At 35.1% G+C, this 14460-nt stretch overlaps 1 protein-coding gene across 2 annotated transcripts in view; it reads right to left on the bottom strand.

The window, feature by feature from the left end:
* The window catches only part of Bx42 (Puff-specific protein Bx42), a 32286-nt gene extending 29485 nt beyond the window's left edge, over positions 1-2801 (bottom strand). For both annotated transcript variants that reach the window (XM_069821476.1, XM_069821477.1), the window contains exon 1: positions 2659-2801. In XM_069821476.1, the coding sequence (XP_069677577.1) occupies positions 2659-2672 (14 nt within the window). In that variant the 5' untranslated portion in view covers positions 2673-2801. The remainder of the gene's footprint in view (positions 1-2658) is intronic.
* Positions 2802-14460: the final 11659 nt, after the last annotated feature.

The raw sequence follows: 14460 nt of genomic DNA, 5'->3' as shown, positions 1-14460 counted from the left end.
AAAGTGAATTAGCATTTTGAGCTTAGTAATAGTATAAGTTAAAGTGCAATCAAAGATAAAAATATTATTTCTAAATTAAAGAAACACGTAGTCTACTAAAAGTAAATATCCAGAAACAAGCAACAAATAAAACATCAACAATACAGTCCACACCTATGGAGTAACGGCTAATGCGTCTGGCCACAAAACCAGGTGGCCCAGATTCGATTCCCAGTCGGGGCAAGTTACCTGGTTGAGGTTTTTTCCGGGGTTTTCCCTCAACCCAATATGAGCAAACACTGGGTAACTTTCGGTGCTGGACTCTGGACTCATTTCACCGGCATTATCACCCTCATCTCATTCAGACGCTAAATAACCTAAGATGTTGATAAAGCGTCGTAAAATAACCTACTAAAATAAAAATCAACAATACATTTAAAATAAAGAAATAAAAGGAATCTAGATACTATCTACTGACCCAAATGTAAATTAATTTACCTTCGATGTCAATTCCGAACTGAATTTATTTCTCTCTTCTCCTGAATAATGCCTATATTTTTTTCATGTTGCGTCTCATAATGCCGTTTTATGTTGCTTTTTTTTTGCAAATATATATATATATTTGCACAACAAACACTGGACTTCATCACCATGTTCGAAGCATAAATATTGTATTTTCCACTCTTCCTTGAAAGCTTCAAGAGCTTCCATTCCGTCATGATGAGCTGTGTTCTAAGATCTGTACATCCCTTAGCAATGTTTACAGGTAAAAGAGCTCCGCGCGCACGCGCAGCGGGCATAAAATAGCTCTTGCCCGCAATTATTAGTATCCTTCGCAAGACTGGCCTAAACCAACCTCACCTGTCATAGATTCGTATATATAAGATAAAAACACTTCAAAATGAATGCGAAATGCATATTTCACTTCACTCACTATATGCAAGACATACCAAAAGCCTAAACGGTATCGCCTAAACTAACCTCATCTGTCACAGATTCGTATATGGAAGACATCAAAAGCCTAAACTAACCTCACCTGTCACACATTCGTACCCTCTATGCAAGGCATACGGAAAGCCCAACCAAACCTGTCACTGATTTCCGCATCACAGAACTTAGGGAAATGCAAGTTGGAAGTTTCAGCATCACGTGCTATAGAAAATCCATCTTTTGGGTACAGATAATATTGTTGGTTGAAACTAGCGATAATGTAGTTCCTTTTTGTGGAGAAGCAGTTCATCGTATATGCAAAGCCTGAACTAACCAAACCTAACCTGTCACAGATTCGTATACGCAAGATGTATGCGTAGTACGAAAGAAACTACCTCAGCTCTAGTTTAGCCTAAGTGTTTCTATGTAAAGGTAATCGCACTTGAGGATCGTATGGAATTCGGCCTAAATTTACAGAGCAAATGTTAAGAGGAGTACAACTTTGCCAAATAGAATTCAGTTTACAGAAGACCTCTGGCCCCTATTACCTACACTCAGAAGGGAACTTCAGAATACTAAGTACATACGTTGTATATCTTTTTATGTAGGCCTACTTATTTATCTATCCTTGTACCATCAATAAACACATATTTTTTAATTAATTAATTCTGGAGGGAAACCTCTCCATGGACTTTAAAAGTCCTGAAAATGTATTATTATTCTATATTAAATTGCCATCATTTATGCGTACACTGTTGCAGGCGGACTATGGTTTTACATATTTTAGATTTTTTTTAAGTTTTAGCTTTGGACGGTATCGTAATGTTACGTTTGTTGGTTAGTTTAGGTTAGGTTAGCGCTTGAGTTAGTTAAGGTTAGGTTAATTAAAGCTGTGCTAGGTTATATTAAGTTACAGTCGAAATTACGTGTTTCCGAATTTCTTTTCTTACCTTTCGAAAATCGAGCATAAAATTGTAGTCTGTGGAGAAAAAAAGGTTCGAAAATCGTGGCGTGGTCGTCCTCCAGAAATACCAAACACTGAATGTATTGTGGTTGTGATAAAAATGTTGAAAATTGATTTATAGCGTAACATTGGCAGTAATAAAAGTGTGCAATATTCATTCAGTGGCCGGTGGATACTCTAGCGTGACCATATTTTTAATTTCCAATCTTTGCACGTAAGTACTTATACGGTATCCTGAAGTATAATGCACAGAAACAAACCTAACCTAACCGAACTTCACCTCTGTTTATACACCTTGCATATAAGAATCTGTGACAGGTTAGTTTGGTTTGGTTAGCTTAGGCTCAGGCTTTTGTTATGGATAGCGGGCTTACGTGAGGGCGGCAATGAACCTCCGGGTTCCTTAAAAGCCATAAGTAACCTTTGCCTTGCATATACGTAAAACTGCATCTCACAAAAAAATTCCCTTATAAATTAAACGATTTTCACTTTCGAAATCTCCAGAACTATCTCAGCATTAGTTTCACCCAAACTTAACCGAATCGAGAGACGCTTATAATGGTATAATGTTCAGTAAAATAAGATGGAAATACCGAAATTAAATCATCACCACATAAACAGTATACACTCCACAACCTAGTCTACACGGACAACCACGTAACAAAAGTTAATCTAGGTTTAACTTTCATATATTACAGTAATACTACACTTTCATTATTGTGATAAATAAAACTAACTAAATTATAACACACATTACATTAAATTATTTTTAGAACTAACAATACCTTGTTAATGACATATTTTGGTTGGGTTTATTTTTCAACGTCCTTGATTATCATGAATCTTCTGACGTGATTGAACGAAATGAGCAGTACACTGTAGTTGTTGCCAACACATAAATTGTATCCCCGTCAGTATACCTGAAAATGCGTCAAAATTAAAAAAAAAAAATTATAATAAAACTATATATATATATATATAACTTAAGCCTAGTTCAGATGGTGCTATTAGTTTCTGTGATGGATTCCAAGGTGCTCACTTAATGGTACCACCACAGTCTACTATATACAGTCGCGAAGCTCAATATGTAGTAAAAATGCAAACATGGGTAGTTGCCCACCACTAGGATCGCTACTATCGCCTCATCATCGCAGATCTCTCTCCTAGCAGACGACAAAATATGTTACACTTTCGTTGTGTTCTTTTGGAAAAATTAACACCTTCCTTCCATTATTGAAATATTAAATGCATAAAGTTAATTTATTATTTTAATGAAGTATATTAAATTCCACTATAAACTCGAAGATACCTGCAAGAAATAAGTAATATAATTTTTGTTTGTGCAAAACGAACTGAAATTTACTATAATCGCTTCACTCATTCAAGATTATAGCGATAATTAACTATGAAACCAATAAATATTAATTTGCATTTCCCTTTACAACAATAATAATGGAAATATGAATTAATGGAGTAACTTACGCCTACCGATACTTGTAGTGTAGGCTTACGTAGTTAACAAAGTGGGATGAGGTTAAGCAATAATAATCACACCAGAATTGGAAATAAAACGTGATCAATAAATTTTATTGTAACAGACTTTTTCTACGTCTCTAGTAAAGCAACAAATAAAAATAACAACAAAATTAACAGCTATAATTAAAAACATATCCTTTAAAAAAATAGGCCTAAGCAATAATAATCCCACCAGAATTGAAAATAAAACGTGATCAATAAATTTCATTAAAACAAACTTAATTTTTCTACGTCTTTAGTAAAATAACACATAAAAATAATTACAAAATTAATAGCTACAATTAAAAATATATCCTCTGAAAAAAAAAAAAAGTAGACCTAACCTTTATTTCTCTGGAAATTTAGCACCCTAAGTGACAGAATTTTAACCGGTATCTAATGTCCTTTCGGTTAGATTGAAACATTTCATTGTGAAATTTAAGGATATAATGTATTCTAACAGTCACAAAGAACTTCAAAATTAAGAGTTTTGTTTCTGCACAGCATTCCTGTGGAAACCCAGGAACCTTTCTGAATCTTTCGGAAATCGGACAAAGAATAACTCTGTCCTCTTTCTCTTACTGTTGCTACAATTTATAGCACTACAAACGTCTCCTCCTTGTCCCATATTATTATTATTCCAATCATAGCCATTAACATTTTCATTACAACCAATAACGAACATTTCACAAGCACCAATGTGAAATACGCAACGAGCTAGCACCCGATAGAAATACGACACAGTCCAAAGTCGACCATGGACAGTCTATTGTTTCTAGTTGCTAACCGCTTGGAGCGCTTTATCACGAGATTTGCAAAAAACACCTCAAGCTTCGCGACTGTATATAGTAGACTGTGGTACCACAGTCTACTATACGTGCTGGTACCCAACGAGTTTCTTCTCTTTCTATCTCGTTGCTGGCACCCGTGTTGGCTATGGTGATGGTTGTTATTCTCACGGAGCTCCGTCAATTATACACCTCCTATCGTTGTTATAGCGTCAAAATTAAAATAAAATAAGACCCAAGCAGATTTTAACACAACTACTTACTAATGCTGATTAAAATAATAATTCTTCAACATCTAACTTGATTACGAGAAAATCTGAAACAGGGGATTCTTTAAACATAGTACCACAGTCTAATACTTACAGTCGCGCAACTTCAACACTTTTTTTTGCCAACATTCGCGACACTAGCGCCCAAGCGGCAGGCAAGGCACTGGTCATAGGGTTGATACAGCCAGCACATGCTTTAAAGGTATGCGAGATGTTATAATAACGTTTTAATCATGCGTCGGAATAAAGGCAATGTGTGCAATGACGAAAATTGCAGTAACAACAAGTTTAAATCTCCGAATTTGTTGTTCTTCAGATTCCCTAAAGACCAAGAGAAAATCATAACTCAGTCATAACCTATAATCCACGCTGTAGGTAGCCTACGTATTGTGTTCTATAAAACATTTATTAGTTATCAGTTACCTATTTATATGCCAGGAATGAGAGTTTAAATAAAAACAAAGTAAATACCTGTTACAGTATATTATTGTTTTGCAGAGATCATGTGTAAATGTGTAACCATTCCGATTTTGGATCATGTATCTACAGTTTTTAATGCAAGTAATTCCATAATTTTTGTATTCGTGTTTTTTTCTTTATATTTTTCAAAAGTTGAATATTATATTGCATTCAAGTTAATTTTTTCAAGAATTCATGGCGTACTATAATCCTTATGCAAAATATTCACTTCTTGAATAAATCCAGACTGTGTCGATAAATTTCTGATGTGTTGGTGTAGATACGTGTGGCAGACGTGTTAAGTTCTCAAGAAATAAAAAGGGCCTTTTTAAATTTAATATAAAAAGCAATCTTTCTGTAATAACTTGCATGATTGTTATTGGTGTTGATTTTACATTACCAGTGATTATTTGTGCCGTTCAGAGCAGAATTAGGTAATGAGGTTTAAAGTAAAAATTCTGTAAAATACAGCGCAAAGTAGCAATTAATATATCCTTCGTGCTATTCACTGACTACTAATAGTTTAAATAAATTCAATATTAACTGCTACTTTGCGCTGTATTTTACAGAATATTTACTTTAACCCTCATGACCCATTTTTGACTTACACCACTTCTGCTCTGAAAATAAAATTAGGCCTACATTTTCTGAGTTAATTGAAGTTACAATTTTTTTCAACAAAGTTGTGTATTCATTTGTTCTCATCTAGTCATAATAACAGTAAGTGCATGTAAATTACGTATTATATAGGTAAAAAAAAGGTAAAGGTAACCCCGTAACATGCCATGAAGGCACTTGGGGGGCATGGAGGTAGAGCCCCATGCTTTCCATGACCTCGGCACTAGAATGAGGTGGTATGGTCGGCACCGCGCTCTGACCGCCTTTTACCCAATTTTATAGGAGGCTGAGTGAACCTCGGGGCCGTTCTGAAAGTTTGGCAACAAGAAAAAATCCCGTCAGCACCTGGGATCGAACCCCGGACCTTCCAATCCGTAGCCAGCTACCCGGCCGCCGTTATATAGGTAGGGTAAGTTAAAATTAAGCTTATTTGTGAAAACTGGAAATGTAATGTAAAATGCGGTAAACTTTCCATAACAATTTTAAACCATAATATCAGCACTAATAGCGACTCAAAATAATAATAAAAACATGAAAAAATAATGAACTTCATAAATCAATGTCTGTCAAATTAAGGTTTAAATCTTCCCCTTTTTTATTTTTAAGTTTACCTCAGCGGCCGAGTTTACCCCAATTTGCGGTATGGAAAATAGTTAATTTCTCAGGAAAATAGGGAGAGGAGTTCACCACGCGATGTACCCTACGAGATATGCCCTACAATTTTGACTCTTCTCACAGGAAATATAGAGTTCCAATGGTTTATAAATATATTTAGGAATGAATTGAATTAACCGTCCACGTACAAACAATTATATTATTTCAAACCATGATACGTGATCAGGGCCATGATTCAGTTGAAAGGAGCAGAAAGAATTACGTTTATTCCCAGCTTCTGAAACTTGTAGATTAACTGCGTGTGAAATTATTCCAGGATTCTAAGGTAGAATTAGTAAGAACCATATACACTTATTGTATAGCATAATATAAAATAAATTACGCAAAACCCGTTTTCTGATGTGTTATCATATGTCGTGTGCACACTTTTAACTTGCCTGCCGCTAGAGGGCTACTGTCGCGCCAGCTGTCAAATGTTGGCATATTTTATACGTTTGAGTTGCGTGACTGTATCTATTAGACTGTGATAGTACGGAACAGGCAGGGCTGTTCAAATAAGTACAAAATCTCTAAAAAAAGAAATAAATAAAAAAATGACAGTAGCTAAAAATGTCAAAAGACGATGTAAATCGCAATTTCCGCAGAAAATCCGTCACCCGTCAAAGCCATATTTTTCCCGTCCACTACATTGAATTCCGTAAGTTTTGACGGAATTTCCGTGCAGTGTACAACGCTGTTCTTAGATTTCGCATATTGTATATTTCAATTTTGCACTTGATATAGTTACCTATCGTTGTTATAGCGGAATTATATAGAATGACAAATTTATTTCCTTCTTTCCCAGTATTCATTGTGGTGTAACATCGCAATAGTACCTTTGAAAGTTGATAAATAAAAAAAAAAAAAAAAAAAAAAAAAGGAAAGTCAAAATGCTTGCCATCTACCGATGAACTTGTTCTACTACCACGGTCTAGAACCACGGCCGTGCTAGCACGTCACGATTTTCTTTGCATTTCACGCGATACAATGCTCCAAGCGGTTAGCAACTGAGAGTACTATCATGGATAAATATAATGTACTATAGTCCCGTCACTCTTATTTCCGGCAGCCAATCATGTTGCAGATCTGCTACATTTAAACGTGTGCGTTTTGTGATTCGCTGATGATGACGTTATGCATTTCCTAAGGCTCGATAAATCCTTGATATAATCGTTCGGCATTTTGGCTCTTTCGTTGGCGTTCGCAGAAAGCACAGGACGTTATTTGCCGAATTACAGTGCGTTTTATTTATAATCATAGGAGCTTCGACATGATAATGTTTAACGGTGTGGCAAATAGATTCGTCTGGTAGCTCGGCAACGAAAGAACAAAAATGGCGAACGATACTACTACGTAGACTTTATAGAGCCTTCACTTCCTAAGACTTAAGCAGAGAGACCGAGAATAACAGCGTCGCGACTATAGAATATGCTCTTTTATATAAACAATATTCATTAATATGTTATTTTAATGTACCGAAGTACATATGAGGTTTCCACGCAGATATTCTGCGTCATCGTACGATGAAAGAGTAGTGGAACGGAGAAAATTCTCTCCCGGACTGGGATTTGAACAATTGACAGTGCGATCCTAGTGGCTAGCAACTAAAGTTCAACTGTCATTGCTGCACATTCTTTAGGTATTACGCTTCGTGACTGTATATACACTACTAGAGTCCAGTGGTTTCCAAATGTGGGGATCCGCCAATATTTGAAGGGAGTATGTGACATAATTTTTAAATGTGAATTTTCTCAACGGATGATCATGGTATGTGCCAAGCTAACTTCTGAAACTTACCCCAGCACTCTAAAATGCTTAATAACATATTTTTAATGATTTGATAAGTTTCAGAAGTTAACTTCACCATATGCGGAGAGAGAACCGTTTCCTTGGGGGGGGGGGGGCAAAGCAAAACCATAGAATCCCCATATAATGGGGTTACGGAGGACATTATTCACCTCCTCCCTCGTTATAGCTGGACCATGTATATCGCAATATGATCATTTAATGGAAGTATTTCCAGGGGATGTGTTTCTTACAGTATTACATCCATATCCGCGATGTTTAAGGTTTGAACTGTTGGTCTACTACAAATTATAATAGGACATAGCTTAAAACAATCTCCCTCTTTTCTTCTCTCGTACAGAAACACATGCGTACATCAATAAAACTACGTAACACTATTAATTTTATATGAAGCTTGCCTTCCTGAAGATATCACATGAAATGTAAACTCTAATTATTTTACTTAATCTCATCCTTAAGTTTACACATTATATCAGGATCACTTTTATTTTTATGTGCAGTATGTTATTTATACATCTCCAAGTGGTGGCCTGAACACTTGTAGACTTCTAACACACGAGTACAGGCTGTTACAAAAGAAACATTAGTGCTTCTGTTCCTCATATGAGGTATAGGAATTCTTATACATTCAGAAATTTAAAATAAATATTACAGTCCAGACACATGATCTGAAGACATTAATTCATCAATTTAAGCACAGAAACTTGATCATAAACAAAAGCGAAAAAGATCTTTTGAATTCAACATTTTCTAATGTTAACAGAAAAAAAAAATAGTTCAGACAAGTTTGGGGGGGCGGCAGGGCCCCTCTCCCCCCATAACTCCGCCTATGCACAGAAGCATTCTTGAAGAACGTCGTCACTTTACTGTTGGAAGTTGAAGCTGAGAGTGCACCTTATGTTTCTTTTTACTAATAATATGGTCCTTAATGTCAGAACTACCACCATGTCCTACGGATATTACAGAATGACAAATAGTACATTCCACTTTATCGTTAAAGCTAATTTCCCTTATAAAAGAAAAATCTGACTTCAGTGCATTGCTGAACACATTTTCTTTTAGGCATGTTCACTTGTAGTTTAAAACTAAACAAATAAAGCTCACTAGTAAATGCAAAAAGTTGAAATCAGCATCTGGGGACAAAGAACAAAGGAGCAAATCGCCAAATTTAAGAATCTCGAACGCTATGATCGACTTTCTCTTCCTCTTGAGTCAGCGATAATATGGAGTCTTATGATTGTTGGTCTTGAATAGAGCATTATAATGTGTCGCTATCTGTGTGTGTGAATATGCAAAACTACACTTAAATAAACTTGCTCTTCACTTTATATAAAAACTTAATACTTCATAAGAATTTTTTGTAGCTAAAGTGGCCACTCTTAAAAACCGGGACATTTAGACATCCTGAAAAACAACTTTCTCGGGACACAGGGCCAATTCGTGAAAATCAGGACTGTCCCAGTAAAACCAAGATGTCTGGCCACCCTGCTAATGAACCCCTGTTCGAAAATCTGTATACAAGCTGTTGGTCGATAAAAACCGTAATAAGAAGTTGAGTAGATTTTTCACATCTTACGAGATATCAGAGCTCAAACTACAATGGCTTTAGTCTTGTCTTGCGCTAAGCTTACTGAACCTAGTCTGTAAGTTAAGCTTCTCCCTACAAAGCGCCTCTGTCATTACTTGTTTGGACAGTATATCTGACGTACACATAGACTAGAACCAGTCAGTTGCTTCTTGCTATTGTGAATGATAGTTGTGTGGAATACTATAGCAGTGTTCTTTAAACTTTTTCCCCGTTAAATATCCAAATTTTATCCATTCTAAAACTTTTCATTTAATTGATTTAGAGAGCTTTTCAATATGAAGTCAATTAACTCTGCTCTTGTGTATATTTTTAAGCATGAAACTGAAAAGACATACCGGTATGGTGGTATTAATAAAGATGAGTCTTTTGCCAGTGAATTTGTAGGTCTAATTAACGACAAATATAGAAGTGACAACTCTTTGCTGTGTGTGTGTATGATACTGTACATTAGATCAATGGTTTCCAAAGTGGGAATCATGTAAAAAGCTGAGGGGGGTCGCGAGATTATTTACAAAATAAAACAAAAACCGCATTATTAACATACATTTATGATGTATTTAGAAACATTAACAACACTGAACATAAAAATACTCGTAAAAGCAAGTTTTAGCAGTTAAAAAGTATAATAATAATAATAATAATAATAATAATAATAATAATAATTAGGGCAAGGCATTTAATTACCTATAAATTGGTAAAAAATGCAAAATATAAAAAAAATGCATTTATGACCTAAAAAAACAAAAACATGACCAATAAAAAGTAAAGCATTGCCAATGAAAATACTTTTAATTACGTTAAGTACTCACTTGATTACTGAACTACATAAAATTAAAAAAAAATACATGTTACAGTACCTTGTATTGCAGAAAATTCATTTCAAGTGCACTTTTGCAACAATTTTGAATTGCAGTTAACAATCAAAACTTGGCAGAGATTTTCAAACAAAAATGATTGTCTATTGTCTGCTAGTACCGACTTATAAATGGAAAAGCTTCTCTCTACTTCAACGGAAACAATTGGAGCAAACTGAAAGCAAGCAATATCTCCTGGATTTAACTCGCAGTCAGGAAGAGAAAAATTTTCACCAGACAAAGCTTTGCCAATTGAACACAATGTTCTTGCTTAGACAGTTTTTCATTTTCACTGACACTGCATCACCCACTTTACCACATGCACGGCTCAAATCATTCACCATTTTATCCACTATTTGTAGCTGTTCCACTAATGTCACTTGGGATTTTTCCAGTGCAGTTATGACATCAGGAAGGAATCCAAAATTAGTATTTATGTAAGAAAGTTTACCAGCAATTTCTTTATCAGCTAACAGTTCTTGCGCCTTTTTTATTGACACTGACTCACCATTATCAAAAGAATCAACCACTTTCTTCACAACATCGAAATTCTTGCAATAATAACTGCAAGCTTGGAGCCATGTTCCCCATCTAGTCAAAACAGGTGAAAATGGCAATTGGATTTCTGGAGCTTGTTTTGAATGCTGAAATTCGAGAGGGGGCTTTCAAGAATACTTTCTTCACGCATCCAATTAATTTATTCACTTCAGGAAAATTTGCACGTACTTCTTCCGCGACCCGGTGTAATGCATGCACTAAACACGTCACATATACCATTTTTAGGTACAGTGCACTTAAAGAAGCAGCTGCTTTCATCATGTAGGGTGCTGCATCTGTTATAAAAAGCAATACATTGGAATTTCGAATCCCATCAGGCCAAAGTATTCTCAATGCATGGTCAAATACTAAGCTGATCGTTGAGTAGTTTACTTTGTCCAGCTGCTCACAATGTAGTAGAAATTGTTCTCCAGGCTGTGTGCTTCTAAAACTCCAACAATAACATTAGCTACATAACAGCCCATAGACTCTGTTGTCTCGTCAATGGATACAAATACATTTCTTTCTCCAATCATTTCTCTTATTCTTTTCAAAGTTTTGTCATAGCACCGAGCTATGTATGTTCTTCTCAATGTTCTGGGATCTGGAATTAATTTTCTGGTCTCCTCTTCTAAGAAAGTTCGCAGCTTAGGATGATTCAGTATGTGAAGTGGAATATCAGCCGATAGAAAAGCTTCACATAGTTTCTCACAAAATGGCAAAAACGTTGAACACGTATCCCTCAGAAGCATTTGCTGTAAGTTTACACTGGATTTATTTTCAAGTCTCTGCAGGCCACGTTTATGTTTCTCCAGTGACATGTGTTGCTCTATCGTAAACTTTTTTTCAGCAGCCACTCTCACATCGCAGATCTTGCAGAATAAAATACGACCGTCCATTGAAAAAAATATTTCCTCCATATTTCGAAACAAATGCCTTTAATTTAACACTAGCACTTTCCTTTACTTTAGGCATTTTGCTCTTGACCTGTTCACACAGACGACTAGAAACAACTGACCACCTCAATTAACAGCATAACAATGCCAGTTTACCTAGAGAAAGGAATCTCTGTGGGAGTGTGGTAAATTCCTAGAAGTGGGCAAGTTCATTATGCCTTGAAAAATAGGGGTACAAGCTAGCATACGCTCTAAGAATTTGAATAAAATTCCTAGAAGTGGGCAAGTTCATTATGCACATACCTTGACAAACAGGGGTAGAAGCTAGCAAACATCTACTTAATTCCAAGAAATTGTATTGACAAGGAAAATACTGAATTATAATAAAAATCTCAAATCAAATACAAATAATGTCACAGCCTTCCTGAAAAGTGTAAAAAATGCTCAAAATGACCTAAAAATTGCTAAAAAATGACATATCTGTAGAAAAGTTAAGAAAACGCAAAAAAATGCCCTAACGAATTGCTTTTATTTAACCTGGTTTTTAATGTCATACATTTCCATATATGCTAGCAATGTTTAAACCTTCATAAATCATCAATTGCCTTGCCCTAAAATAATAATAAAAATAATAATAATAATAATAATAATAATAATAATAATAATAATACGATAAAATGCGTCTGTTTTTAAGAGAGTAGCTTCTCAAGTCTGAAGTACATATTCACAAACTATTATTTTCAATTTCTCGCTTTTGTTTTGATGGAAATCATAGATTAGACACTTATTTTCCATAAGTACAAATTTGCGAATACTATAACAAATTCAGCAGCTTGTTTTGCAAGCTCAAAGTATTCTTGCAATCTTTTGGCCAAAAACTAGTTAACACTCTGCAAGAAAAAGTATAGTTTCAACATTCCGTAAGTTCATATTTATGTATTTCAACGAGTCTTTCCTTAATATATTTTTTTAATACAACCAGTTAAATGCAACAGTCTAAAAATGGATGCAGTATCCATCTGTGCCAGTCGTAATTGTATTGAGTTTTTTGAAGAAAATACTCAAAAAGCTGCTGTTTAAAATTGTGCAAACTTAATTTTACTGCATATCCGCAAAAAAACAAACTCGGTATTTTTTGCTTGGGCGAGACAGCCAAATTTTTTGAGTTCTTTAATACACTGGAATGAATTTCATTTTTTTTTTTTTTTGTCAAGTGATGTCGACTAGAAATCAAGTTTCCTTATAAATCAGTCGATTTTATCTCCGCTGTTATGTTAACATCTTGGCCTTGCTATCCACTATTCAAAGTGTTTAAGTGTTCGAAAAATATATCAGTGAGATAGGCCAAAGAGAATTGCAAAATAGGCTTGCATAATCCGATTTCTCGTCCTGAAAGCACTGGTACATTAGAAGTTGGGAGGCATTCATTGGCTTTGAGTAAAATTATCATTGTTTTCCTTTCTACAGTGATCTGTATCTTTGAATGTGGTTAAGTGCAAATGAATGTCTTGCCCAAAAATGGATTGCGCCTTCAAAAAGTTGGGAACCACTGCATTAGATATTCACAGTGATTCTGAAAGTGGTGATATAGTTGAAGAGCCTGTTATGGAATCGGAATTCGAACTGACTCCATCCAAGTTTGAACCGTAAATTTCAGAAAAAGTCATGTGTACAGAAGAGATTTGACACAAACGCAATTACAAATACAAGAAAATCAATGACTACACTATTGTGAAATTTTAAAAGCAAAAGGGAAAAAACAAACATCCTAGCACATCTACTGCAAAAAAAATTTTGATGCACTGAAGAATATGTACAAAGAGCTTTACAATACTTCAAAATCCTCCAAAACAGCACATTTTGAGCCAAATAAGAACAGAAATGCTTCATGCATTCAAGGCTTCCCATCCACAAGGTCTAACAGTTCATGATTATGATCTAAACAATTGGGTAGCAATAGCACAAAAAACTGAACTACAATCGACTCCATGCTTTTAGTCATTTTCTTTATGAATTTAAAAAAGAAAAATCGTACAACCTCCCTAAAGATTACAAAATTTGTTTCTTGTAGAGGTACAGAAGAGGAGTCCATTTTGATTGCAAAGGAAAAAAAAATTGTGAGAAAAGTTAACGATATTATTATAGAAGCCCCATATGACGACGATACACCAATTGTGTTTTGAATATGAAATGACACTTCGGTGGTGCAATTTGTGGCATTTGTCACACATCCTTACACAGTCCAAATCCATATTTCAGCATCGGGTGCACTGAGACGACACCTTTACAGTACATCTGCTTCCAAGAACCAAAAGGTAAATTGAACCTAAAATAAAATAAATCTTGGCAAGGAAAACTCCTTTTAATATTGTGGTAGATGCTAGTACTTCAGGCAAACTCATAAAGATGGCTGCTGATCATCAATCCTGATGTTACCAATGACAATTTATTACTATTGGATTCTTTGAGTGGCCAGACAGATGAACATATTTTTAAGGATGAGGAAATAGTAAAGATGTTGGATAACATTATTCACGTAAGTCATTTCTCCAAAAATAACATGATTTGTGCAGCCTCTTGATGTATACTTTTTTAGACAATAC

This window comes from Periplaneta americana, chromosome 3 (assembly GCF_040183065.1).
Source record: "Periplaneta americana isolate PAMFEO1 chromosome 3, P.americana_PAMFEO1_priV1, whole genome shotgun sequence".
Lineage (NCBI taxonomy): Eukaryota > Metazoa > Arthropoda > Insecta > Blattodea > Blattidae > Periplaneta > Periplaneta americana.
Note: the sequence above shows the minus strand (reverse complement) of the source record. Positions and strands in the feature narration are given on the sequence as shown.